The sequence below is a fragment of the Bathycoccus prasinos genome (genome assembly GCF_002220235.1).
Source record: "Bathycoccus prasinos genomic : Chromosome_1".
Lineage (NCBI taxonomy): Eukaryota > Viridiplantae > Chlorophyta > Mamiellophyceae > Mamiellales > Bathycoccaceae > Bathycoccus > Bathycoccus prasinos.
The window spans coordinates 1,009,739-1,034,696 of NC_024008.1; the positions used below are offsets into that span (position 1 = coordinate 1,009,739).

General features: G+C 48.3%; 14 protein-coding genes across 14 annotated transcripts; 9 read left to right on the top strand and 5 right to left on the bottom strand.

Annotated features, from left to right (window-relative positions):
• Positions 1–843: 843 nt before the first annotated feature.
• Bathy01g05580 (unknown protein) lies at positions 844–1,149 on the top strand (the record flags this gene model as incomplete). Its single annotated transcript, XM_007515408.1, has 1 exon — positions 844–1,149. The coding sequence occupies one exon, from the start codon at positions 844–846 to the stop codon at positions 1,147–1,149; it is 306 nt and encodes a 101-aa protein (XP_007515470.1).
• Positions 1,150–1,400: 251 nt separating this feature from the next.
• On the bottom strand, positions 1,401–2,666 carry Bathy01g05590 (predicted protein; the record flags this gene model as incomplete). The annotated part of the gene is made up of 1 exon (XM_007515701.1): positions 1,401–2,666. One exon carries the CDS (start codon positions 2,664–2,666, stop codon positions 1,401–1,403), a length of 1,266 nt encoding a protein of 421 aa, XP_007515763.1.
• Positions 2,667–2,779: 113 nt separating this feature from the next.
• Positions 2,780–3,937, top strand: Bathy01g05600 (unnamed protein product; the record flags this gene model as incomplete). The annotated part of the gene is made up of 1 exon (XM_007515365.1): positions 2,780–3,937. One exon carries the CDS (start codon positions 2,780–2,782, stop codon positions 3,935–3,937), a length of 1,158 nt encoding a protein of 385 aa, XP_007515427.1.
• An 88-nt stretch (positions 3,938–4,025) lies between these two features.
• Positions 4,026–7,217, top strand: Bathy01g05610 (predicted protein; the record flags this gene model as incomplete). The annotated part of the gene is made up of 1 exon (XM_007515136.1): positions 4,026–7,217. One exon carries the CDS (start codon positions 4,026–4,028, stop codon positions 7,215–7,217), a length of 3,192 nt encoding a protein of 1,063 aa, XP_007515198.1.
• Positions 7,218–7,389: 172 nt separating this feature from the next.
• On the top strand, positions 7,390–9,468 carry Bathy01g05620 (exported exo-alpha-sialidase; the record flags this gene model as incomplete). Its single annotated transcript, XM_007515628.1, has 1 exon — positions 7,390–9,468. The coding sequence occupies one exon, from the start codon at positions 7,390–7,392 to the stop codon at positions 9,466–9,468; it is 2,079 nt and encodes a 692-aa protein (XP_007515690.1).
• A 94-nt stretch (positions 9,469–9,562) lies between these two features.
• Positions 9,563–10,069, bottom strand: Bathy01g05630 (hypothetical protein; the record flags this gene model as incomplete). The annotated part of the gene is made up of 1 exon (XM_007515464.1): positions 9,563–10,069. The coding sequence occupies one exon, from the start codon at positions 10,067–10,069 to the stop codon at positions 9,563–9,565; it is 507 nt and encodes a 168-aa protein (XP_007515526.1).
• A 217-nt stretch (positions 10,070–10,286) lies between these two features.
• Positions 10,287–12,206, top strand: Bathy01g05640 (predicted protein; the record flags this gene model as incomplete). Its single annotated transcript, XM_007515041.1, has 1 exon — positions 10,287–12,206. The coding sequence occupies one exon, from the start codon at positions 10,287–10,289 to the stop codon at positions 12,204–12,206; it is 1,920 nt and encodes a 639-aa protein (XP_007515103.1).
• Positions 12,207–12,352: 146 nt separating this feature from the next.
• Bathy01g05650 (predicted protein) lies at positions 12,353–14,575 on the bottom strand (the record flags this gene model as incomplete). The annotated part of the gene is made up of 1 exon (XM_007515343.1): positions 12,353–14,575. One exon carries the CDS (start codon positions 14,573–14,575, stop codon positions 12,353–12,355), a length of 2,223 nt encoding a protein of 740 aa, XP_007515405.1.
• Positions 14,576–15,032: 457 nt separating this feature from the next.
• Bathy01g05660 (predicted protein) lies at positions 15,033–15,950 on the top strand (the record flags this gene model as incomplete). The annotated part of the gene is made up of 1 exon (XM_007515720.1): positions 15,033–15,950. The coding sequence occupies one exon, from the start codon at positions 15,033–15,035 to the stop codon at positions 15,948–15,950; it is 918 nt and encodes a 305-aa protein (XP_007515782.1).
• Positions 15,951–16,014: 64 nt separating this feature from the next.
• Bathy01g05670 (predicted protein) lies at positions 16,015–17,323 on the bottom strand (the record flags this gene model as incomplete). The annotated part of the gene is made up of 2 exons (XM_007515052.1): positions 16,015–16,025; positions 16,078–17,323. 2 exons carry the CDS (start codon positions 17,321–17,323, stop codon positions 16,015–16,017), a joined length of 1,257 nt encoding a protein of 418 aa, XP_007515114.1.
• Positions 17,324–17,554: 231 nt separating this feature from the next.
• Bathy01g05680 (ribosome biogenesis GTP-binding protein YsxC) lies at positions 17,555–19,261 on the top strand (the record flags this gene model as incomplete). Its single annotated transcript, XM_007515562.1, has 1 exon — positions 17,555–19,261. The coding sequence occupies one exon, from the start codon at positions 17,555–17,557 to the stop codon at positions 19,259–19,261; it is 1,707 nt and encodes a 568-aa protein (XP_007515624.1).
• A 315-nt stretch (positions 19,262–19,576) lies between these two features.
• Bathy01g05690 (predicted protein) lies at positions 19,577–21,443 on the top strand (the record flags this gene model as incomplete). Its single annotated transcript, XM_007515106.1, has 2 exons — positions 19,577–19,710; positions 20,006–21,443. The coding sequence occupies 2 exons, from the start codon at positions 19,577–19,579 to the stop codon at positions 21,441–21,443; spliced, it is 1,572 nt and encodes a 523-aa protein (XP_007515168.1).
• Positions 21,444–21,637: 194 nt separating this feature from the next.
• Bathy01g05700 (predicted protein) lies at positions 21,638–22,660 on the bottom strand (the record flags this gene model as incomplete). The annotated part of the gene is made up of 1 exon (XM_007515159.1): positions 21,638–22,660. One exon carries the CDS (start codon positions 22,658–22,660, stop codon positions 21,638–21,640), a length of 1,023 nt encoding a protein of 340 aa, XP_007515221.1.
• A 512-nt stretch (positions 22,661–23,172) lies between these two features.
• On the top strand, positions 23,173–24,821 carry Bathy01g05710 (hypothetical protein; the record flags this gene model as incomplete). The annotated part of the gene is made up of 2 exons (XM_007515541.1): positions 23,173–23,552; positions 23,732–24,821. The coding sequence occupies 2 exons, from the start codon at positions 23,173–23,175 to the stop codon at positions 24,819–24,821; spliced, it is 1,470 nt and encodes a 489-aa protein (XP_007515603.1).
• Between the last annotated feature and the right edge of the window lie 137 nt (positions 24,822–24,958).

The following is a 24,958-nucleotide window of genomic DNA, read 5'->3' on the forward strand; positions in this document are numbered from 1 at the left end:
CCTCAGAAGATACAGTTTTAAAGCGCAGGCAATCGAGCGTCTCTCTGCTTCTTTTTTTTGTGCGTGTGTTTTCGCGCGTGTTCAAAAGGAGCGTTTGTGAGCGCGCGCGACGGTTCAATAACAAAAAGTGACGTGAAGGCTCGATTGGTTAGATACGTTTTTTCGGATTTTTTTGGGCGAAAACGAATCTGATTCTGTGAGAAGGCTCGGAGAGAGAGAATTTTGAGCACCCCCCCCTCGCTCTTTTCTCTCCAAAAAAACAAAAAAGAAAACCAACACACAACAAAACCACACACTTTTTCTACCACACACACTTTAAACACACACAACAACGCGCAAAACATGTCTCAAAAATTAGAGCAACCGCCAGCGGCGGAGGAAGTTCCTGCGCACGCGCACAAGCACATCGATTATTCGGTAAGTTTTGTTTTTTTGTTTTTGTCCCCTTTAGTTCTCCTCTTCGGGTTTGAATTTTGAATCGCGTTTGAATTTTGAATCGCTCGTCGCACGACTTCCGCGTATTTTCCTTCTCGGAGAAAACAAAGCGCGCGCAATAAAGGTGGACACTTTCTTCTTCTTCTTTGCGCGCGATGATGACAAATGCGTTGAGAAAATTCGTTTGAAAGGTCACGGACCAAGAGTGATGAATGCTTGCAGCTGAGCGCGCAAACGAGTCGAAGAAAGAAGAAAGAAAGAGAAACTCGCTTCTTTTTCTCTTGGAATATACACTGACTGACTATTTTTTTTTGCACACAGTTTTTGACGAAGCAAACCGCAAGATCGCACACTTTACACGAGCTGTGCAAAGCGCTCGATGCGAGCGAAGCTGGCGTGAAGAACGCGATGTCTCGACGAAAAATTGAGAAGTGCAAGGATTACGTTAAAAAGGAAAACGGGCAGTGGGAGCACGTCCCGATCGGACCTGAGCACCATCCAAAAAAGAAGGCAAAGGCGGAAGCAAAGGCTGAGCCTGAAGTCGACACCATCATCGGTATCGCGTATCCAGAAGCTGGACGCAAAGAGTACTTGGTCCGCTGGGCCGGTTTTAAAGACACTGAATTGACGTGGGAGAAGCCGGAAGATTTGTCGACAGACGTCGCGAAGAAGGCGATTGGCGAATTCGAAACCGAACATGGTATTACTGGGTAAATTCATCAATGTTCGTAAAGCGATAGGAGGTATTATTCATTCAGAGAATTAATGAGAGAGACAGAGAAATAGAGAGAGACAAAGATACGGCGGGATTCTTTCGTTCGTTTGAGGGAAAGAGAGAGAGAGAGAGAGAGAGTGAGAGATGGTATCGATAAACATTTTTAAAGAGTGAGATAGAGAGACACAAGCACATACTATTAATCCTTTTTTAATAAGAGAGATAATTTACAGACAACTATCTATATGTTCTAATCGAATTTATGGTACTTGCCGGACGGTGGTGGCACCGAGTTGGAGGTATCAATGCGCCCTTGGAATCTCGGTGGTACATTCGGGAATGTTTTAGGCGTAAATCGCCCTCCTCCTCCTCCAAAGAACGTTCCTCCTCCTCCTCCACCGTACATTCCACCACCACCACCACCACCACCACCACCACTACCTAATCTACTCATGCTATTATTTCCACTGCTACCCGTTCCGCCCCATCCACCACCTCCTTTGATGCCTAAATGCGAAGGTGAATATCGCGATGCGGCTCCGCCCGAGAGTCTCGAATTGGGACACTCTCTCGCTAAATGTGGACCACCACAATTAAAACATTCGAAACCGCCTTGAGACCTTCGGAAGTTCGAATGTCTACACGTACTCTCCACGTGTCCTTCGCCGCCGCATTTCACGCAACTTAGTTTTCCGGGAGGTTGCGAATCTTGTGGCGCGCAACACAAGTGCCCGAACTCTCCACACACGTAACACGGCATGCGCTTCAAATCAGCCTCTGAAAACGTAAACATGCACTTTTCTACGACGTGTCCAGATCTCCCGCACCTCAAACAACACAGAGACTGCTGGTCTCTTCCAATACCTCTCCTTTCCTCGCAATCTCTCGACCTGTGTCCCGGCGTCAAACAGTTGAAACATAAACCTTTCGGGCAGTCTCTCGCTTGATGGTCAAAATCACCGCACAAGTGACACGGCTTTTGCTTCGCCGGTAACGTGCACTCAAACTCGCGGTGACCACCTTTACCGCACCGAAAACACCGCATGGCAGCCGCTTCAAAGTCATCATCGAAATATCTCGGCAAACGTAAAATCTCGCGAACGGTGGTATTTTCGCCCTCGTGTTCCACGTCCACCTCTCGAGGAGGCGTCAATTCCTTTTCATCTTCTTTCTTCTTCTCCTCCTCTTCCTCCTTTTGTTGTTGTTGTGATTGATCATCTTCTTTAATTCCTTCATCTTTCTCTCCCTTCTCCGTCGCGAGCTTCGCTTCCGCTCTGCGTTGTTTTCTGTTCTTGGTGGAAGGGAGGACAGTTGTTGTGGTCGTTTTTACCGCCGGCGCGAATTCTTCTTCTTCTTCTTCTTCTCGTTCTTTTCTCTTCTTCTTCGTCTTCTTCTTTTGATCGCCGAAATCCGGTACGACGGAAAGAAGAGTCGAAGGAGGAGGAGGAGGAGAAACAGAAGAATCCGTATTCTTCTTCGTTGCCTTTTGTTTCTTATTCGTTGGTCGTCGTCCCATATTTAGGACGACGAGCAGATTTTGTAGAGAGAGAGAGCAGGAGGAGAAAAAAAAAAAAAGTTGTTGATAAAAAAAAACGCTCACAAAAAAAAAGAAAAGGAAAAACAAAAAGAATGAAGTTGGACTTGAACGATTTAGTCGAACACGTGGAGAGGAACTCGAAACGAGTGACTCCGTTGGAACACCAATTCTTAGGATTACAAGGTTTTGCAGTTGGCGGGACCGCGTTTGAACGAGACGCGTTTGAAGAAAAAAATAATCACGGGGACAGAACAAATTCAACGCATGCGAGTTTCATTGGACGAATCGATTCGGCGTTAAACGGGAACGAGGAGTCGTGGCATTTGCTGACGAAAAGGGCAAAACGCGGTGAATTGAGACAAGAGTGGTTAGTTTCGTACGCTCGCGTTCCGGTGAGAATGCAACCACACATCGATTCATCGCTTCGTGGGGTGAAAAAGAAAGGTGAAAAGGTCGTTGCCGTTTCAAAGCACGGCGATTGGCTTGAAATTTTGGACGAAGAAGAAGAAGAAGAAGAAGAAGATCAAGTGAAATTCAAGAAGAAAGAAGAGAAGAAGGACAATCTGAAAACGCTCGGTTGGATGCTCACCACGCACCCTGAATTTGGTGACCTGTTAAAGTTCATGAGAGGTTCGCACACGCTACCGGCAGTCAATCAAGTCTTGGCGACAAAGGAAGCTAGCGATTTGCTGGATCACGAGCACATGGTGACCATCGACTACAGCCGGACGAGAACGTTTCGAGTCGTCTCTAAATCGTGGGTTCCTGTTCGAATAAAACCAAAATTAGACGCGCATACGATAGGAGGTAAACATTGCGACGAGATTATTCGCGTCGATGCGAGACGAGGCGATTGGGTGAGACTGAATTCCGAAGACTTTCCGCCTGGGTATTTTAAGTGGCACGAAGCCAAAGCAGAAGCAGCGGTGGAGAAAAAAGAAGACGAAGAAAGAGAAGAGTCAAAAGAAGAAAAAGAAGAAGAAACGGAAAAAAAAGATGATGGAGAAGAAGACGAAGGAGACCAAGAGGTCAGCAAAGAGTGTTGGATGTTAACCGTATATCCAGAGAAGGGCGTTCTGCTTGAAGAGTGTCGCGCCGACGGATCGGATTTCATTTCCAAGGTTAAACCAAAGGTACGACAACAAGAACAACACGAACAAAAACACGAACAACAAAAGAGAGAGAGTGAGATTGGGCGCATCCCTCGTGGGTGCGAGAGCGTTTACACAGCCTCGGATGTAATACCATAGTTCGCGCTCGCTCGTGTTTTCTTCTTTCCTCCTCTTTGTAATTTTCTTTATTTTCGTCAAAAAAAAAGCGTTCAGCCCTCATCTCAAAATGAGCGGCGGCGTCGGCGACGACGACGACGGCGACGACACCCTCGGCGCGTTCGCCCCGTTCCTCACCCAAATCCTCGCCTGGGATTACTATAAAATCTACGCTGAGAGCATGAGTGCGTATCAACAAAGTAATACCGCTAAAAAGACTGTCACCAAAACTCCCTCTTCTTCGTTGAAACCGATCCCTTTGCGCTTTTCCAACGCGAAAGAATACATCCAGTGCTTCTCTTCGTTCTTGTTGGAGGAAGCGAAAGCGATCGTTTTGAAAGGAGACGGGAACGGCAGCGCGACGGTCGTGTGCGAGAAGTGCGCCGTGCGCGTGAACGCGTTGTCCTCTAAAAACGCCGCCACCACCACCACCACCGCGGCGGCGGCGACGACGACGAAAAGCTCAACCACCATCGAGAAGAATAAAAAAGACGAGGAGCAAAAGGAAAAGACGTTGAAGATGTGTTTGTACACCGCCGTCGCGTCGTTCGAAACGCAGCAACAGTGCGAACAGTTCAACGAGAACGATTTACTCTTCCTCTCCAAGCTGAACTCGGTCTCCGAAGACGAGAAGATTGAAAAAGGCGTGGATTATTGCTTCGCGTTTTGCCAAGGGAGAGTGAGCGATACGGAAGTGAAAGTGCGCTTGTTTTCGCCACCGATGATACAGAAGAAAAAATCTGGGCAACAGCAACAGCGACAGACGAATAGCACTAAAGATGCGTTGGACGAAGATAACGAGAGACTCGCGAATATTCGAGCTAAGTTATTGAGTAACAACCACTCGTGGCACTTGACGCGCGTGTGCAATATGAGCACGGCGCGACGGGAGTGGCTCGCCGTGCAAGAAGTTTCTTCTATTCCATTCGCTGATTTGATCCTGGATGCGAGCAATAATAGCGATAACACAACCGTTAGTAACGCGAACGTAACGAAAAAGCAGAAGAAAGAGCAGCAGCATAAGCAACAGCGGCAATATCAACCGAGCTGGGAAATCCCGAAAGATTTATCGGACGCGATGAAAGCAAAAGGAAGGTCAGATCAATCGCAGCTCAAAATTGCGACGACTACGGCGCTCACGAAAGAAAATCCGCTCGTGTTAATTCAAGGACCACCGGGGACGGGGAAAACCACCACGATTATTTCCCTTTTATCGGTGATTTTAGCAGCGCAACCGATAAATCGCAATCACGTCGCAAACCGAGGAGATGATTGGAACAACAAAAAGAAAAGTACAATCACCGAGGAAGAAAAGCTCGCGATGAGGATGAAGGCGCAACCGTGGTTGTTTGGAATAACTAATCCAAGAGATTGCTTGCCGAACATCGATTTAGGCGACACTTCGGACGATGACGAAGAAAACAACGGAACCAACGACGGAAACAAGAACAGTGCCAATATTGAAAACCAGAGAAGGGGCCACACCGCTCCCTCGAGCACTATTCCAATCGAACTCATGGGACCTAGCATATCCAGACGATCGAAAATTTTAGTTTGCGCGCCTTCAAATTCAGCCGTTGATGAAATTGTCCGTAGAATTTTGCGTAAGGAATTACTCGATGAACACGGGAAGTCTTATAAGCCTAGCATCGTGCGTGTCGGCGGCAATTTCCGAAAAGACGTGGCGAATGTAAGTTTAGAAAGGCTCATTGAAGAGCGCATAAAACAAGACTACGGAAAAGAGTATTTCAGCGGTGGCGGAGGTAAAGATGAAAAAGGTCTCAAGAAATTCGGTTCCTTCCAGGATAACAGACGCTTCAGACGAATCATATTAGACGAGGCTAAAATCGTGTGCACGACGTTGTCCGCTGCCGGGTCTGAAATTTTCCGTAGGATGAAGACAAAGTTTGACGTCATCATCGTAGATGAAGCCGCGCAAGCGGTAGAGCCATCGATATTGATTCCATTGACGGAAATTAAGGCGAAACAAGTCTACTTAGTTGGTGACCCGGCGCAGTTACCGGCCACAGTACTTTCTCGAGAGTGCGCCAAGAACAACTACGAGCAATCCTTGTTTAAAAGACTCATGGATTCAGCATATCCGGTGCACAAGTTGTCGACGCAATACAGAATGCTTCCAGAAATTAGAGAGTTTCCCTCGGATCAATTCTACGGCGGCGAGTTGCGCGATGGACCAGGACTTTTAACGCAAAACTATCGAGAATGGCACGAGTGTAAATTATACAAGCCTTTTGTATTTTACGACGTGCAGCATGGAAAAGAAGAGTCTTCGTCGAGTGGCTTTTCCTGGGTAAACGAAGAAGAAGCGACTTTTGCCGTCGAGCTTGCGCATCAGCTGTTGAAAGCGAATCCAGTACTGAAAAGAGAAGGTCCAAAAATTGCCATCATTTCTCCGTATCGGGCGCAAGTTTCGATGATTCGTCGCAAACTTGAGAGAAAGTTTGGTGGAATGCACAACTACGGTCGTATCGTTGAGGTGTTATCCATCGATAACTCTCAAGGAAGCGAGAAGGACGTCGTCATTTTCTCGCTCGTGCGCGCGCCCTTGAACGATATGTTTCAAATCTCGAAAAAAGCTTCGAATGCTAATACCAAAAGCAGACGTAATGTATTAGGCTTCGTCGCGGACGAACGTCGCATAAATGTCGGCTTAACGCGCGCTAAATGCTCCATGTTTGTTCTAGGAAACGCGAAAGCCATGATGACGGATCCAAATTGGGGTGCGCTCGTTGAAAGTGCTCGAAAACGAGGCTGCACGATTGAGGCTCCTACTCGAGCAAATTTTCGATCCTTCTTCTCCAATTACACTCAATATCATGACGGCGAATTAAGTGGGTCCGAAGATGACACCGATGATGCAGCAAGCTCGCTCAAATCGATATTATACGAAGACGATTACGTCTTTGAAGATACGGATAAAGACATCTCTCCAGACAAATTGACCATCGATCGCGCGGCGGAAACGGACGGCTACGCCAGGTACGGTTTTAAAGACGACCTCGTCTTTGAAAGAGCAAACAAAGCGGATGTCGTCGGCGGAGAGGAGGACGGTGCTTTTGCAGACGACGACGATGCGAACGTTGACGCGTTCGTGGAGGTCAACGAGACCGCGCCTGTGGGTAAAAAGCCAAAGAAGGAGAAAACAAAGACGGAGGACAAGAAGAAACCGGCGACGACGAAGAAGCGAGCCGTACTAAGTAAGGCACCCACGAGCGCTGCTACCAAACGCGCGAGAAAATAAAAACAAATAGTAAATCTGTCGTTGAAAAACGAGAGGAAGAGTGAATGAGATTAGTTGAAATGCATTTTTAGTTTTAATCGATAGTGCGATACGCGCGCGTGTATTTTAAAGAAAGATATCACACAATGCTTCCTCAGTTCTTCCCCATCCACCCACACACGCACGAAAAAAGATGTCTGCGGCGAGCAAGAAAAGTGCGCGACGCGCTTTCGCCACCTTCTTCATCTTGCTCGTTTCGTTGTACCTCTTAACCGTGGCTTCGACTCGCGTGTATTCCACCCATCACGCTCCCGTGAATACCAACGAGTTCCTCGAGTCTCGAAACAGTCGAGCGCACGGCCTTCAACACAAACAAAAGAAAGTGGTACATCCATCATCGTCGTCGTCTTCCTTATCGAACGAAGAAGTTGCGAGCATGGAAGAGACGCACAGAAAACCAAAAGGAAACGAAATAGAATTAGAGCGTAACGATGATAACGATGATGATGATGCTAATAATATGGGCATGATGAGTGCGTTTGGACACGCGATGCACGACGTGTGGGAACACATACCTGGACACGAATACGCGGAGAGTATTTTAGGATTCCGTCAGGACGACGAGGACGAACCCGGGGACGAGGACGAGGATAATAACCACGAGGGAGAAGGTGACGGTAAGGCAAACGAGATTCTGGATACGGAGTACCATAACCACGAAGAAGGAGAGTTTGAGAATAGCACAATAAGTAGCAACGCGATATCCTCGTCGAACGCGCCGATAAAAGTTATACTAGACGACTTGATCGTCGACGACGATCGAGTGAAAACGCAAAAGGCGTTAATTAAGCATTTTAAAGGTAAAGTGTACGTCGACGGACACTCCAAGGAGATCCCCGATCCTATCGGCGTCTCCGAAGCGTACATCGCCAAAGGCGGGTACAAGAATGGATGCGGCTCGAAGGAGGCGAAGAAGAATATCGTGTTGAAACAATCGTTTTTATTCAGAAATGGGGAGAGTTTCAAGTACGGCCACATGGTGATGATTGGCGAGGCGCCGAAAAACTCACCGTGGAAATGGGCGGCGACGTGGCAAGCGTCCAATTCCTTCGAAGGTGCGTTCGGGCAGAAGATTGTTATTTCCTTCGCGGACGACCCGACTGGGACGTGGACGCCACCGATGGTGATTCCAATTCCCGTGACACCATCTACAGCGGCTGTATGGGGCCCTGTTTGGCACAAGGATCCAAACACCGGCGTCGCGTGGTTGTTCTACGCCGCGTCGACGAGTTGCAGAAAAAATGCCGGTCACGGTAAAGTGAAATACGCGCCGGGAGGGGACATTCAAGTCATTAAATCTTTAGACGGCATTCAGTGGAGCGCACCAAAAACCATCTTGATGCAAGCGGCAGAATCCAATCATCTTCCGAAACTGGTTTCTAATCAGCTCGCGGTGCACGAACCTACCGGGTATTGGGTACTACCGATGTGGCGAGAATCACCGCATTCCAACACGTGTAAACCGAGCGTCTCGAAAGGAACGAGAACGTCCGCGGGCGTTTTGCTCTCAAAAGATCAAGGCAAATCCTGGTCAGTCGTTGGTTCGTACAGAGCGAGAGGCGTGCGTTGGCTCATTGAAGGTACCGTCGCGGAGGTTGGTGACACGAAAGATTTGTTGTTGCTCCATCGTTCCGGCGAGAAATATTTATACAAGCAAATTTCAAAAGACGGAGGTAAATCGTGGTCGAACGCCGAACGAACGAGCGTTCCGAATCCAAACTCGAAAGTTAATCTAATTCGATTGGAAAGTTCGAAAGGCGCACCGACAAATTTAGGAGGATCTCTCGCGCTCGCATATAATGATGCCATGAGTGGCGTTCGAAGGAAACTCTCCGTCGCGCTCTCCTCGGACGGTCACAAATGGTCGAAGTTACAACTCTTAGAAGACTCTAGTCCTGGTTTACACTTTAATTACCCGACAATCGCGCAAGATGGGTGTCGGCTACTCGTTGCGTATTCAGTTACTCGACACGGTGGTAGGCGCGCGGTGACGCAATCCGGCATTAAGCTCGCCGTCGTCGAGTTACCCGGGAAGGTGGAGAAAGCGCGAGAGGAACTTTTAGAAATCTCCATGGACGCGCCAAAAGACGGAGAAAATAGTGATAATGAAGAGAGCGACGAGAACAACGAGAACGCGAGCGAAGAAGAAGATAATATTCGCGAGGACGACGTGAACGAAAAGTCGATAGAAGACGTCATAGACGTCGTTTAATTTAATCTAATATACATACTACTTATAGTTTCGCTTGGCTAACAACGCACACTTTTACTAAAAACGCGCTACTTTAATAATGTCATCATCATCATCACAACTCGCCTTCCTTCCCTCCAGCTGCTTTCAACAATTCCACGCACTTCTCGTGTTCCCCTCGTATCGCGCAATCTAGCGCGGTTTCTCCGTCCGAGTCTTTCAAATTCACTTCTATCCCTTTCTTCGCGAGAAGCAATGCAACGATTTCGTGAAATCCACTCGCCGACGCATCCGCCAAACTCGTTCCATCGTCGTCATCCCTCGCGTTCACATCGACTCTCTCATCGCTCAACAAAACCTTCACCACGTCCACGTGTCCGTACAAACACGCTAAATGTAAACTCGTATCTCCATCGTCCCCTTTCGCGTTTACAAATTCGTCTTCGATATCTCTCAAAGCTTCCGAACAAAAATCAGCGTTGCCGAACTCGGCGGCGCTTAAAAGTTTCGACAAACATCCGTGCTTCGACGCGTCCACCCAATTTGATTTTCCTTCGAATAACTCCAACTCGTCCCCGGAGATCCACTCCGCCTCTACTTCTTCTTCTTCTTTTGCGACCATTAGTGTTTTGTGTTTGTTATATGGTGTGATGATGAATGAGGGGGACAAATGCAAAAAAGAGGAGACAAAAATCATTCATTTTGAGACACGGAAGAGTTTTTTTCCTTTTTTGAGCTGCTTTTGTAGCCAGACCGCCGCCAGAAAACACACACGTGTTTCTTTCAATCAATCCCCACAAAAACACATTTCTCTATCTAAATTAACAACAAAGAGCAGGATGGGCAGTCGTCGCGATGATACTACCGACATTAGCGGTGGTACTCATTCTTCATCATCGTCTTCTTCTTCTGTGGGGAAGATGAGAGATTTTGCGAGAAAGTATAACGTTCTTTTTTCCACGGCGGAATGCGCTGATGAATCGTCGTCATCATCATCATCGGGGAAAACAACAAAACGGATGCCTTTTTTAGGAGGAGGAGCTCGGGGAGGGAGTACTTCTTCGTCCGAAGGAGGGTCGAATAAATCTCAAAACGCGGCGTTTGACCCGGAAGCGTTAGAGCGAGGCGCGAAAGCGCTGAGAGAAATCAACAAGTCTCCGTACGCGAAGAACGTGATCGACTTATCTGGGAAGCAAGAGGTGACGAAACAAACGGAGGCGAAGGCGGAAGAGGCGAGGATGAACGCGGTGGCCGCACAGCACGCGACGGAGAGAGAAAAAGTGATGTGGGAACAGCAGAGGAAGTTGGAAACGCAAAGAGCGGAACAGAACGCGCAGTTGAAACAGTACGAGGACGAGTTGGCGAGGAAACGGCAACAAGGGGAAAACGAAGCCGCTCGAGCGAGGAACGCGGAGTTGGTGAAGATGCAAGAGCAAGCGGCGGAACGAGCGGAGGCGTTGAGACGAGATACGGAAAGGAAGATTCAAATGGAAAAAAGAGCGACGGAGGAGTTTAAAGCTAAATTGGAACAGGAGAACATGCGAGCAAAAGCAATCGCCGAGGCGGAAGGGAGGACGTTGGAAAATCGACAGAACGAAGACGTGATTCGTAGGCAAATGTTGGCAAAGGTTGAGGCGGAAACGACGAAAGCGATTAAAGTTGTGCAAGAAGGTATGGTGTATTTCGGGAGAGGCGCCACGGAGTTGCTTTCGAATCCGCAACAGATGACCATGTTGGTTGGCGGTTTGTCCGTGTTAGCGGCTGGGGTGTATTCGTCTCGCGAAGGCGCAAAGTTTGGGTTTAAGCAGCTGGAAAAGTATTTGGGACAACCGAGTTTGATTCGAGAGACGTCGAGAGGGGCGTTTTGGAAACCGCAATCGGCCGGCGCAAACATTTTAGGCGACGTCCAGTTGGAAAAATCGATGGAAACGCGAGTGAAACAGTTGGCGACGGCGACGGCGAATACCAGAGCGAGGAAGGCACCGTTCAGAAACATCTTGCTGTATGGACCACCGGGAACCGGGAAAACGATGGCAGCGAAACGATTAGCGAGACACTCTGGTTTGGATTACGCTTTAATGACTGGCGGGGACGTGGCGCCGTTAGGGGCGTCCGCCGTGACGAAAATTCACGAGATGTTCGATTGGGCCGGCACTTCGCGCAAAGGTTTGTTGTTATTCATCGACGAAGCGGATGCGTTTTTAGCGAAAAGAGGTGGGAACGTCGCCTCGCAAGAGACCAGATCGGCGTTAAACGCGTTGTTGTATAGAACTGGGGAAATGAGCAGAGACGTGACTTTAGTAATGGCGACGAACCGACCGGAGGACTTAGATTCGGCGGTTTTAGATCGCGTGGACGAGACCATGGAATTCGCGTTGCCTGACGAAGAAACTCGCTTTCGTTTGGTGAAGCAATACTTCGATAAACTCATCGTTCGTGGAGCAGATCCAGGGGACGAGCAACCATCGAGGACGTTTCTAGGCGGCATTATGAAAACGCTCGGGTTTGGTAAAATTCCGGATCGTCCGGTTCCGGTCAACGGCGTCACGGAGGAACATTTAAGAGACGTGGCGAAGAAAACGGTTGGCTTTAGCGGTCGTGAAATTTCAAAGTTGATGGCCTCGGTCCAATCCTCCGCGCACGGAAGCGACGACGGGGCTGCCACGCCTGAAATGTTAAATACGATGACGCAGTTTAAGATTCAAGAGCACGCGAATAAAACGAAAGCTTTCGCCGCCGAGGGGGCGAACAAAAAGTAAGAAGTATTAAATAAAAACCCATCATCATCAAAAATTGTTAGTCGAGTTGTGAATTTGTTCAAATGAGCTATTTATTTTAGAGCATTCAAAAGAACATTACTTACTGTACACATTAGGTTTCTAAACACTATCTCTAATAATTCGAACTAATACGGCACAAATGTAGGCGCTTGTTTTTTCGCGGCTGATTCGTATAAGACTCTCGGCGCGACGTCTTTGAACGGGTCGCTCTCGCGTCGTTCTTTGAGATACTCGATGCCGTCTTCTACGCTCATCTTTGTCTCGGCGTAAATCCTTTTCACTGCTTCTTCGTCGTTTCGGTCCATCCCATTTGTATCGATCGGTTTCATGAAACGAAAGTAAAACCTTTGCGGTGTAGTCGGTACGAGTACTGGTTGCACGAACGATTCTGGTTTCATGTTATCTTCGGTTTCTCGAGAATCAAACTGCCTCGCTTTCGGCACTTTTTCCATTTGCGCTTTCACGCGGTCCCCGAGAATTGGGTTAGACAACATATCTTCAGCGTCCATGACGATATCGAACGAGTCCTCCGCACCAACTGCCGCAAACGGAACAATAATAGCGTTGAATCGAATCGCCATTTTCACAAACTCCGGTTTCGACGGCCAAAATAACTGGTACTTTTCATTTTTACGTTTGAACGCTTCTCGAACGCCGCCAGGGAAGAGTAAAACGGTTTCGTTCGCCTTCAAAAGCTTGTAAAAGTTCTTCCCGGAAACGGGCACGGCGCCGAAATCAGAAAAGTTACCGCCACCAAACGGACCTCCGTTCGGGACACCGGCTCGACGTTGACGTCGCTTTTCTTCTTTCGATTCGGGCATGAATTGCGCAAACGGCGTATTTTTCGTCGCCTCTCGGAGTTGCTTCTCCAACGGGTTTTCCTCTTCGTCGTCATCTTCGGTTTGCATGGCACCCGTGCCGTTCCCATTATCTCTCGAGACGACCGGATGAGCAAGTCCTCGGACGCACACGTTCTTTTGTTTCAAAAACTCATCCACGAGAAAACCTAAATCAGGCGCGAACGTTTGGTGGTTACCGACCAATAAAACTGGACGGTTCCCGGTGCCTCTCCACGTCGGCACGGCGTCCAAGCCGTTGATGACTTGTCCGTCGCGTTCTCTGGTCGAAAAGAACACCGGCGAGTGCACTGATCGCAAAAACTGTAACCCGTCTCGCGCCTTTTCAATTTGCGACTCGCTCGGAGGCGTGAACGTGGGGTCTCTGGATAATCGATTCTCGTCCTCCACCGGCCTCGAGATCCAATCGTGGCGTTTCATCAAATGAACGATATCCATGCCTTTCTCTTGCAACGCCGCGTGCGACGCGCCTTCTAAGATTTCTATCTTGCATTTTTTTGTGCCCATGAGTTTTTGCAATCGAGGCGCTTCTTCGTTCGAAGGAATGAGCAAATCGTTCGTACTCGCCACGACTAATACTGGCACTCTCGCGTTCTTCAACTTTTCGCCGTCATTGTCGTTGATGTACACGCACGCGTCCGTTAGAATTTGTAAACGGTGTTTCAACGTATCTCTGGGAATAATGGTCGCCAATGATCCCAACGCCGGTAACATCGCCGTCATCTTTTCTAAAGTTTCGCTCAAATTTCCAAGTTCCACGGCTTCTGTCGCTAATCGAATGGGATCTATGAGTACCGGCGAAAGCGCAAACGGCAACCCGGCGTACAAATTTTCCGGAATCTGAGGCAACAAAGGCCCGACGGACGGCCACACGCTCCTATCAAACGACGACGCCGGATTCACCACCGTCGCTCTCGTCACCAACTCTGGGTGTTTCAAGCACACGAACAAAGACATCGCGCCTCCCATGCTCTCCCCGATCAACTGCACCTCCCTTTCCGGATGTTCTTCCTTCGCTCGTTCGATAAACGCTCGCACGATGTCCACGATTTCAAACACGTCCGAACGATCGTTCGACGGGATGTTCAGGCACACCAAATCAAACTCTTTCGATAACGTGGCGAATTGCGAAGATGCGCTGAATCCCGTGCCGTCTAATCCGGGTAAGTAAATCATCAATGGTTTCTTCTCTCTTTTTTCTCGTTTCTTTTCCACGACGACGTCTTCCTCCTCCTCCTCCTCCACGAGTGGACTGAAAAACCGCGGAGGTCCACCACTGGATATGCCTAAAATCTCTTCCAAAGTGACTTTCTTTTCATCTTCTTCGCTTCTTCCTCGCCCCGAGCGAACGGCGGCATCGACGAAGACGTTAATCGTGCTTTGTTCTTGTTGTTTTTGGGGAGACGATGATGATGATGATGATGATGATGATGACGTTTCGATTTTGTCATCATTTTCCATCGTCGTCGTCGTCGTCGTCCCGGCGGCCATGGCTTGGGTAGTGGGTCCTCGTCGTCGAAATGAGGGTTTTCCGTACTTATCAGTACTGCGCGTCGATGATGATGATGTCGATTGGAGGAGGAGCAAAGGTGTATTTCTCATCATCATATTCATCATCGTTTTAATAAGTCTCTCTCTTTCTCTTCTTGTATTGCGCTTCTTTTTTGTGAGGAGGAGGTGCTCAGTTTTTCTTTTTCATGGCTGAAAACTACTCGCACTCTCATAAGGAAAAAATCTCAACTCGCGCTCTCCTCCTTTTTTATTTTTGCACGTCATCAAACGACGCTCTCCTTTCCCTCTCTTTTCTTCTCTTTCACAACTTTGCGTTCGTCCGTCTCAAACGATGATGATTGCGTCTGCCGCGAGTTCTTCTTCCGCGAGTTCTTCTTTTTGTGCCACCGCGCGGGTGGGTCGTTTTGATGACGGTGTTTTTGGTGGTCGAAAAAAGATGTCGTCGTCGTCGTCGTCGTCGTTATCATCTTCTAAAACTCGGAGGAGGAGAGGTGCGAACGCTGTCTTAGCAAAAGGAGGCGAAGGCCAAATTGTGGTGATTGGAGCGAACGGGAAAACGGGGAAACGGTGCGTGAAATACGCGGCCGAGAACGGGTGGGACGTCGTCGCGGCAACTCGGAACGGGAGTTTTCCATCTCTGACTTCGGATATTAAAGAAGAGGCGAGAGGGAGAGTGACGACGAAGCAGTGTTCGGTGACGTCGTCCATGGCGGAGATTACGAACGCCATCGACGGCGCGGAATCGGTGATTTTCGCGGCGAGTTCGAGTAAAGACGGGGGATCGCCTCAAGAAATCGACAGAGATGGGTGCATAAAAGTGGCCAGAGCATGTTTGAGTTCGAAATCTGTGAAGAGATACGTCGTCGTGACGTCGGGCGCGGTGAGTAAACCGTACTCTCCGGTGTACATATTCTTGAACTTGTTCGGAGGTATCATGCGTGCAAAAATCGAAGGCGAAGACGCGGTGCGCGCCTTGTATTACGAACGAGAGGACGACTTTTATACGATTGTCAGACCGGGTGGATTGACTGAAGATCCGCCGAGAGGAGTGTCGGCGTGCGAATTGAACCAAGGCGATGATGTAAGCGGGCGCGTTTCGAGAGAAGACGTCGCGGCGGTGTGTGTCGAGTGTTTAAAAAGAGACGACGCGAAAAACGCGACGTTTGAACTCTATTACAGAGATACGGGAAAACCGATGGCGGAAGTATTCGCGTCGAACGCGAATAAAGAAACGGACGGCGAGCGGCAGATGGGGCCGAGAGGAAGAAGAGGCGAGACCTGGGACGAGTTATTCGCCGGTCTGGAAGCGGACGCGCCAGGCATTCCGCAAAAAGGCGAAGGTTTTTCTCTCTAAAATATTATTTCATAAGCATAATTTATACGTTATTGCACGCCGTTCATCATTCATTCGCCTGGACTCAGGTAGATTCTGTGATTATACATATCCAGAACGAGTCTCTTTCTTCCAATCACGTCCATACCTATCGTCGCGAACGGTTCGTTCTTCGCGCCCAGCGTTTCGAATGCAGGTAAGTCTCCAACGCACGCGGCGCCTTTGTACGTCGATTCTAAATCGTGAGCAAGATCAGAATTACCTCCTTCGCCGAGTACTCTCAAATTAAACTTACCAATCGCCAGACCCATTTGCGCTCCCGTCACGTCATTTGAGATTACCCCGCTCGAGTCCAAATCCGGCGAATCTTTCGTCACACCAGCTCTTTCCGACGCTTTCCAATTAATCACGGAAAACAACGAGCCCATATCAATAATCGCGTCAAATGGCGCGCAGTTATTCAAAGAAATAGGCGCCAATTGCAAACCGGTAGGGTGCGTTTTCAATCTAATCTTAATTAATTCGGATACATCGCACACGCCCGTAATCGCGCTCCCTTTTGGGTGAAACGCGATAATCTCCTTATCGAAATCAAACTCAACTTCGAAGCGCTTGAGAAAATCCAAACCTAAAAGTCCACCGACGACGGGCGGTAGCCCGGTACTTCGTAAATCCGTAACCACAGCGTCCAACTCTGGTATTTCAACCGCCCCTAACGAAGGATTCTTGATGACTACTTTTTGCCGGATCGTTTCCCCCATCGCCCCTAACCCTTTCAACGCGGCGCCGTCCTCGGCAAACTTCCCCATCATCTTCCTCAACTCCGGCGACACCAACGCGACGGTCGCGCCGCTGTCGATGAGAAAATCGCAAAACCGTTCACCGTCCTCGTCCTCGGTTTTTACGTTGAGCGTGACCAAACAATAGCCCGCTCTCGGATTTCCGGGTACCCCGGCGACTCTTCGCAAAGGCACGCGCACAGAGTTTTGACTCTTTGCCATCCACGCTCGCGTCAACCGTTCGACTAAGTCTTCCTTATCGAAGCAATCGTTCGTTTTTTCACCCATCGCGCCGAGATATTGTTTGATAACTTTAGCTCTCAGTTTGTTTGCTCTAGATTTGGTTTCCATTTTATATCGCTCTTCCTCCTCGTTGACTATTCTATCGTCGTCCTCGCCGTTATTGCTGCTATTGTTATTGCTGCTGCTGTTACTGCTCGAAATGGCATTCTTTCCGTTTCTTTTCCTCCGTTGAGAACTAATAGAACGTCTGTTATTACTCCGCGTCGTCCAGTGTTCATCAACCCCTAACAACACCATCGAAGATACAAAGCTCGTCCTCCTCGCGGGGTGTACTCCTTGGCATGAAAAGCGTGGTGTCATCATCGCGTGCATGTTATATATATATATATATATATATCGTAGAATCTAATAATAAACTCTGTATTCTTTCCGTCTCTCTTTCTTTCTTTCGTGTGTGTTGTGTTTGCGCGCTAAATGTGTGTTTAGGTGAGGTAGGTAAAGGTATTCTCCTTTTTGTCTCGTTTTCCAAGCGAACGAAAAACACAAGAATTTTTAGTTTTCAGAATTTTTCCTCACAAACCAAATTGACCAACTGCTTCAAAAATGGCGCAAAATATCATCGCTAGACGCGTCTCGAGCGGCTTCGCTTGCACGTCTTATTCGTCGCGTGGATGTAATAATAATAATAATAATAATAATAAATGTTTATTATTGGCGAGATTCACGACCACCTTTTTTCCATCTAATTCTTCTTCTTTTTCTTCTTCTTTTGAGAGAAGAAGACATGGGCGGCAACAACAGAACCAATTCGTGGTGGCGGCGAGGAGGGGATTCTTTGACGATGGTAAAAAGACTTCTTCCTCTTCTTCGTCGTCTTCGTCGTCGGTGGACGAGGAGGAAAGAGAAGCTCGGACAGGTGAAAATTTCAAAAGCAGCGCTCATTTCTTCGAGAACGGCGACGGCGCGGAGAGGAGTGCTGGTGCTGGCGAGAAAGGCGGCGAAGAAGGAGAAAAAGAAGGAGAAGGCGAAGGGGATGAGTATTCCGGAGTTCCGTTGCGAAGCACGATATCGCAAATAGACTTACAAAAAATGGAACGATTAATCGATGAAATCGTGGATAATAAAGACAATCGGATGAGCAACAGAGGGAAATTTAGAGCGTTACCGGTGACGAATAAACATCGGAAACAGATCGAAGAGTTGGAGGCGTGCGTGTCGTTATCGGAGGCGGGGAAGAGGGCGAGAATATTGAGAAATCGGGCGAGTAAAGCGGCTTCGGAAGGTGGCCAGGCAGAAGCGGCCGCAGAATTGAACGTGAATCCGACGTTAAGGAAATACGTGTTGTATGGCGTCGTCCCAGAGGCGCATAAAGATTTACTCGGGAGGACGAAGAAGAGGAATACGAAATTCATCGCCGCCGCTTCGAAGAGGATCGAGGAAATGCCGAGCACGGAAGTGAGAAGAAAAGACGAAAACGGGATGGACGTGACCGTGGAAGTACCCGAAGTAGCTTTTTGTGGGCGCTCAAATGTCGGTAAATCGAGTTTGATTAACGCTATTACTTTATCGGCGGCGGCGAGGTCGAGCGATACGCCAGGGAAGACGAAAAGTTTAAACTTTTACGACATCGATTCGCGTTTACGGGTGGTCGATTTACCTGGATACGGCTTTGCTTTTGCCGATGAGAGCATGGTAGAAACCTGGAATCGCTTAATGGACGAGTACTTAACCACGAGACCGAATCTGAAATGCATATTCGTCGTCATCGATTCTCGACACGGACCGAAAAAATCCGATCGCGAGATGCTCTCCTACCTCTCCAAATACGGTAAAGTTCCAGTTCACGTCGTTTTAAACAAAACCGATATGGTTCGAACCGAAGAACTTTGCAAAAGAATGTTCCTGCTCGAACGAGAGTTGAAATTCATCAAACGCTCGAGTAACGTTTTGAAGTTGGCCAGCGCGAGCACAGGGGCTGGGTGCACCGCGCTCTTCTCCGAAGCTTTCCAATACGCGTTGCCCGACGCCGACATCTCTCGACGAAATAAAAGAGAAAAAGCGAGAGACCTTTTAGAAGTGGAGGAAGGATCAGAAGAAGATGAAGGAAATACTACGACGAATAATAAAAGCGGCGGTGGTGGTGGTGGTAAAAAGTTTATGAAACAAGAACGAAGGGAATTCGTTATGGGCGGCGAATGGATTCCCGGAGAAGGTCCCGCGGCGGTCCCTACTTTTACCAAAGATAAGAAGAAGAAAGGAGGCGGTAAAAAAGGAAGTGGAGGTCCAAAAGGTCCTAAAATTCGCTTATAATAGTACGTACACCTGAGAGCAGACTTAGTAGTACACGTTGTTGTGTGTGAAAATTATTTATATTGCGCGTTGTGATTACAATCAAGTATTTTTAGGTGATTTTGTTTTTCTCTCTTCTGTGTTGTCGCGTCATAAAAATTCTGACCATTTTACCGAAGAAGAAGAAACATCTTCTCTCTCTCTCTTTTTAGTTTCATCTCTCCATCGAAAGAGACGCGAAACGCGAGATAGAGAGAGAGAGAGAGAGAAGAGAGGTTTCTTTTAATCTCTCAAAATCGCAAAAGAGGACTTAAGAAAAAGAAAAGAGGAAAGAATATGCGGTGTTGCGTTTGCTATTCCGACGAGACCGAGTTGGGGGATTGCGAGGTGATTGAATGCGCGAGTGGACACGTGACGTGCGCGGAATGCTTCAACGAGCACGTGAAAGTGGAAACCGCGAAAGGCGCCGGGTACGTTCGTTTCGTTTTTTTACGATTCATTACGTGTGGAAAACGTTTAGAGGAGAGAGAGAGAGAACGAAAGCGCGTTGTTCTCATCCATCATCAACGGGTGTCTCCTCTTCCCTTTTTTTGTTCGTTCGACTGTCGTTAAAAAAAAGATCTTTTCGCGTGCTCACATTTGCAGCCTTCTTCTTCTTCTTCTTCGCTCTTTGCGCGAACTTTTGTATCGTCGCGCATAAACTGACGAGCCTAAAACTCTGCTTTTCCTTCACCCGCTCTCTTCCTCTCGGAAACGACATAACAGGGAGCGAGAAAAACGAAACGGGAACATCATGTGTCCGATGTTCTCCGAGGCGGTGCCGAAGGAGCAGCGGTGCCCGGCGAAAGCGTTTGACGATCGCGACGTAGCTCGGTTCTGCGAGGCGGAAACATTTAACGAATACAATAGGCAAAAATTAGCGCTGAAAGAGAAACAGATCGTAGAGCAAGTGGAGAAAGACTTCGAGGAGCGGTTGGCGAGGGAGAAAAAAAGGGCGATGGAGACGAGTTCGGCGGAGGAGAAGTTACGGTTGGCGAAGGAACACGTGATTGAGAAAGTTTTGACGTTGAGTTGCCCGAGGTGCGAACAAGCGTTCGTAGATTTTGACGGATGTTTTGCCTTAAGATGTGCGAGATGTCAGGCTGGGTTTTGCGCGTATTGTTTGGCGGATTGCGGTAGGGACGCGCACGCGCACATCGGCGGGTGCGAGTTAGGTAAGCAAGTCACAAAGTGGGCGCAGAAGAACAAGTCGACGGTAAACAACAGAGGTCATCCTCCAGGAACGTATGGAAGTCCCGCAGCGTTTGACGAGTCGCAACGACTGAGAAGATTGAGGGATTTGACGTCTTATTTCGAGCTCAAGGAGGAAAAGTTCGTGACGGAAGTGTTGGACGCGTTGGAGAAGGAGTTGAAAGATTTGAACCTTACTAAGAAGGATGTTCAAAAGTCGCTCGTTGCGTTAAAGAAAAGCAGAAATAAGCCGCAGAAGAAAAAAGGTGGCAGAGCACGCGGTATGGAGGACGACATCCCTGCGGAACATGGCCATAATCCTTTAGATATTCTAGGTATGATGTTTGGTATCATGGACCACGCACCTGGGCGTCAACGTCAGCGAGAGCAGCAACGGATAGAAGAAGCACGCAGACGGCAAGCACTAGAAGAAGAACGAATACAACAAAGGGAAGATAAGCAGAGAAGGCTAGGTAGAATTAACGACGCGTTTGGAGCGATGAAGAAAGTTCGCGATTTGGAAGCAAAGTACCAGCAAGATAAAGACGCGGCGATAAAAGCATCCTTGGAAGATTTTCGCGAGAAAGTGCGACATGAACAACCGCAAATGAGGAATAACTACAATAACAAGAACAACGAAAAACCTGGCGAAGCAGTCGTGATTGATTTAGCATCATCAGGGGAGAAACCGAATCCGAACGCCGGTAAGCTTAGAGCAGAAAGGCGAGCAAAGAGAGAACGCGAAGCGGCGGAAGCGAAGAGAAGGATAGAAGCCGCGACGAAAGATAACGTGATTGATTTGGATCTAATAGAATCGCAACAATCGCCATCGCCACCGTCTTTATTTCGAGCGAAACCATCATCCGCAAATAGAAAGCGCGCTGCGTCGCCTGTGAATAACAGAAACAGCGCGAAAAAGAAACGCGTCGCGCAACAAAGTAACGACAGCCAGGAAGCAATCGTATTAGATTGAGGAGGTTGAGGAGGAACAACGACGACAGCGATACCCACCAGAAATCGTGGTATCACACTCGTCGTCATTTTGTAACAACAGCTGCAATTCACATCACATACACACGCATTATTTAAATCGTAGAGCGCTTGCTTTAGTAAAGGTAAAGAATAAATATAAACATTTGGGCATAACCGCACGAGAGCAAAAGCGTATCAAACATTTTCAGTCTTGAACTCCCAGGCGTGGTTTAATAGAAACTCTGGGTTCTGCACGCCATCTCTCGTCGCTACACTCTTAGCGATAACCTCCCAACCCGCTAATTCGTCGATAAACTGATACCCAATCGTCGCGTCTACTTCTTGAGCCATGGCTTTTCCTCCCACCGAAACGTGGATTCTCTTCGAAAAGTGCTTCTTCACTCTCGCTTCAACTTCCCCAGCATCCTTTGTCGTCGCGTCTCCGGTCAACGTGATTCCATGTTTCCCCATCATCTTCCATTTCAACTGCCAATACCCGTCCGCGTCCACATCTTTCGTTTCTTCCATCATTGTGTGGTGCGATACTTTCTTCAACCGAAACTGTCCGTAGTCTTTATGCGTCGTCGTCGCCTCAAAGTCCACGTGATCTAACGACACCGAATCGTTCACAATAGTATATTTCCCAACAACGTGCACGTTGTCTATTGCCATCTCTTTTTCTAACGTCGGATTCCATTTTGTTTCTCGATTCAATTTAAACGCCGACGGCGTCGGTTGCACGACCAGCGTCGGACCGTTGTTCAAATTGAACAGTCGTTCCAAATCAAATTTCGCCTTTACCGATAAAATTTCCCTTCTGAACGGTTGCGAATTCAACTCTATTCTCACGGGTAACGCCGAGGACGTTTCCACCGTTATCTTCGCGTTCTGCAACTCCGGAAACGTCGCGGAAACCGTCGCTGGTTGTTTAATCAAGTTAAATTTCGCGTCCGTTTTTGAACGATACGTGTTCACCGTGATTTCCTCGTCGATTTTTGTCAATTTGAACCACTCGGTGTCTCTCCCGAGTTGCTTCACGTTGTCTTTAAATTTCTCCATCAGAGGTCTCTTATCCATGTCCGATAATTTCGCGTTTTCTCTTCTCAGTTCGACTAAACCTCTCTGCAGGGATGCTATTTCTCTCGCCTGCGCGCGAATTTGCGTTCGGAGTAAATCCTCTGACGAAGACGTCGGTTGGCCTCCTCGCTTCGAAAACATTTTTGGATGTGTTGATTTTCAAGTTTTGTTGTTGTTAATAAGCGTCGTCGCGTCCTCCGCGCTTGTCTTCTCTCGTTGTTGGTGGTGTGCGATCTAATAATACTAACAACGAAACAGAGATGATAGATTTCTCTCTCTTTCTCTTCCCCTCGAAAAGCCGCTCCTGCTGCTGCTACGTTTGATGATGATGATGATGATGATGATGATGATGCGGGAAATATCTCTCGCTTTGAACAAATTTTTTTTTGTTTTTTGAATTTTTTGTGTTTTCCATCTCTCCTTGCCACTTGCACAGTGGGGGGGGGTCTCTGCGCTTCTGAGGAGAAGTGGTCGCGAGTCCTTGTGCGTGATTGGTCAACAAAAAATACGCGATCGATGATAAAAGCACAACAAAAAAAACAAAAAAGAGTTGTCAGGCAGGGGTGGTTGTCGTAGAGTCGTCGCGTCGTTTAAAGAAGCGAAGAAAAACTCTCGCACACTTTATTACTCTTTCGCGCGCATCGCTTGAGAAAATGACAGTCTTTCACGCGGGAGGAGGATCAGGAGGAGGATCGGGAGGATCCGCAGACGATCCGTACTTGCTCCAATCGTTAAAAGGAGGACACCGAAACAACGCGATAACTTCTCTCGCGTTCGCCCCGCAGAGCAAGCGGTATATTTTTTCCGCGAGCACGGGAGACGGGTCGATTATGTTTTGGCACGTCGGAGGAGAAAGATCAGGAGGAGGAGGACAAGGAGCTTATGCTTTAATAAAGAATAGGAAAAGACCGGTGCGATTTCTCGGGCACGAGAGAGACGTGCTCGCGTTAGCGCACACGGAGAGAGAAGGCGAAGGCGGGAGATGCGCCAGCGCGGGTTTAGATCGATCTATACGGGTTTGGAAAGCGACCGCGTATGTTTATTCGTTTCTTTCTCTTCTTGTCGTATTTTTTTTTCTGTTTGTGTTGTTGTTTGTTGACCAAAGGAGTAGTCTCTGGCTTTTTCTTCTCTCTTTTATGCGCGGACCTTTTGCGAAGAGGCTTTAGGCTCACAAAACGTCTCTCATCTCTTATTCCTCTTCAAACACAACAGGGAAGGAAAGTCGGTGGTTTTGAGATCGGCGCACTCGGGTGCGATTCGTTCGTTGCAATACAGCGATAGCGACCGGCTTTTATTATCCGCCTCGGACGATAAATTGTGCAAACTGTGGGACGCGTCCAACCCGCTGGTTTCGCCAAAGTTCAAACTCTCTTTGAAAGGACATTCCAATTGGATTCGGCAAGCGGTGATTACGAGCGATGGAGCGATCGCGTGTTCGGTCTCGGACGATAAAACGTGGCGATTATGGGACGTATGCGCTGGAGGCGTTGAAATTGATCGAAGGAAAGGAGAGGATCACGACGTTTCTTCTTCGACGCCGCGGTGCGTCGCTCTGAGGCCATCGGCTGGAACTTCCATTGCCGTCGGCGACTCTAATGGTGGTTTAAGAGTATACGACACGCGTTCACGACGCAAAATATTCGAATCTACGATCGATTCGTACGTCTATTCACATCGAGATGCGATAACGGACGTGCAGTGGCACCCAGCTGGAGACTTTCTGGCGACGACCTCCGCGGACGGCTCGACGAAAATTTGGGATTTTCGAGACCAACGCTGCGCGTGGACGCTCAAAGCACACGAGGGTTCTGTAAATTGCGCGGCGTTTACTGCAGATGGAAGCACATTTGCGTGCGGTGGTAGCGATGGTATCGTCACGATTTGGAAAAGCGGGTTTAACCGCTCGTTCGAAAACGTCGTGCTCGCGGAAAAACAAACGCACGACAAAAAATACCAAGTAGAAAACGACGAAGAACGCGAAGAGAACAAAACGTACACGAGAAAAAGACGCCCACCACCACCACCGCCGCCGACGCCTACCACCAAAATCACCACCACCAGACCATCTCCTTTCGATGGGACACCTTTCACGACGACGAAGCAAAAAATCCAACCTTCTTCTTCTTTCTCGTCGGCTTCGGAATACGCGGAACTCGCTCAAACCTTACGACGCGCCGTCGGTCAACTCGACGTGTTGACCCAAACCTTAGCGTTAGTCGAAGCGAGAGTCACAATGAGCGAAGATCGCGTCCAGAAGATTGCCAGGAGCGTTTCATCTCTCGCGCAAAACGCGAAAAGGTAATTATTATTTATTAGGTTGCGAGTACTCGCGTACTCTTTCTCCGAGTATTATTATTATTATTATTTTTAAATTTATACGACAGTTTTCTTCAAGAAGGCACTTTGGGCAGATACATTGGCGGCACACGCTCGCTCTGA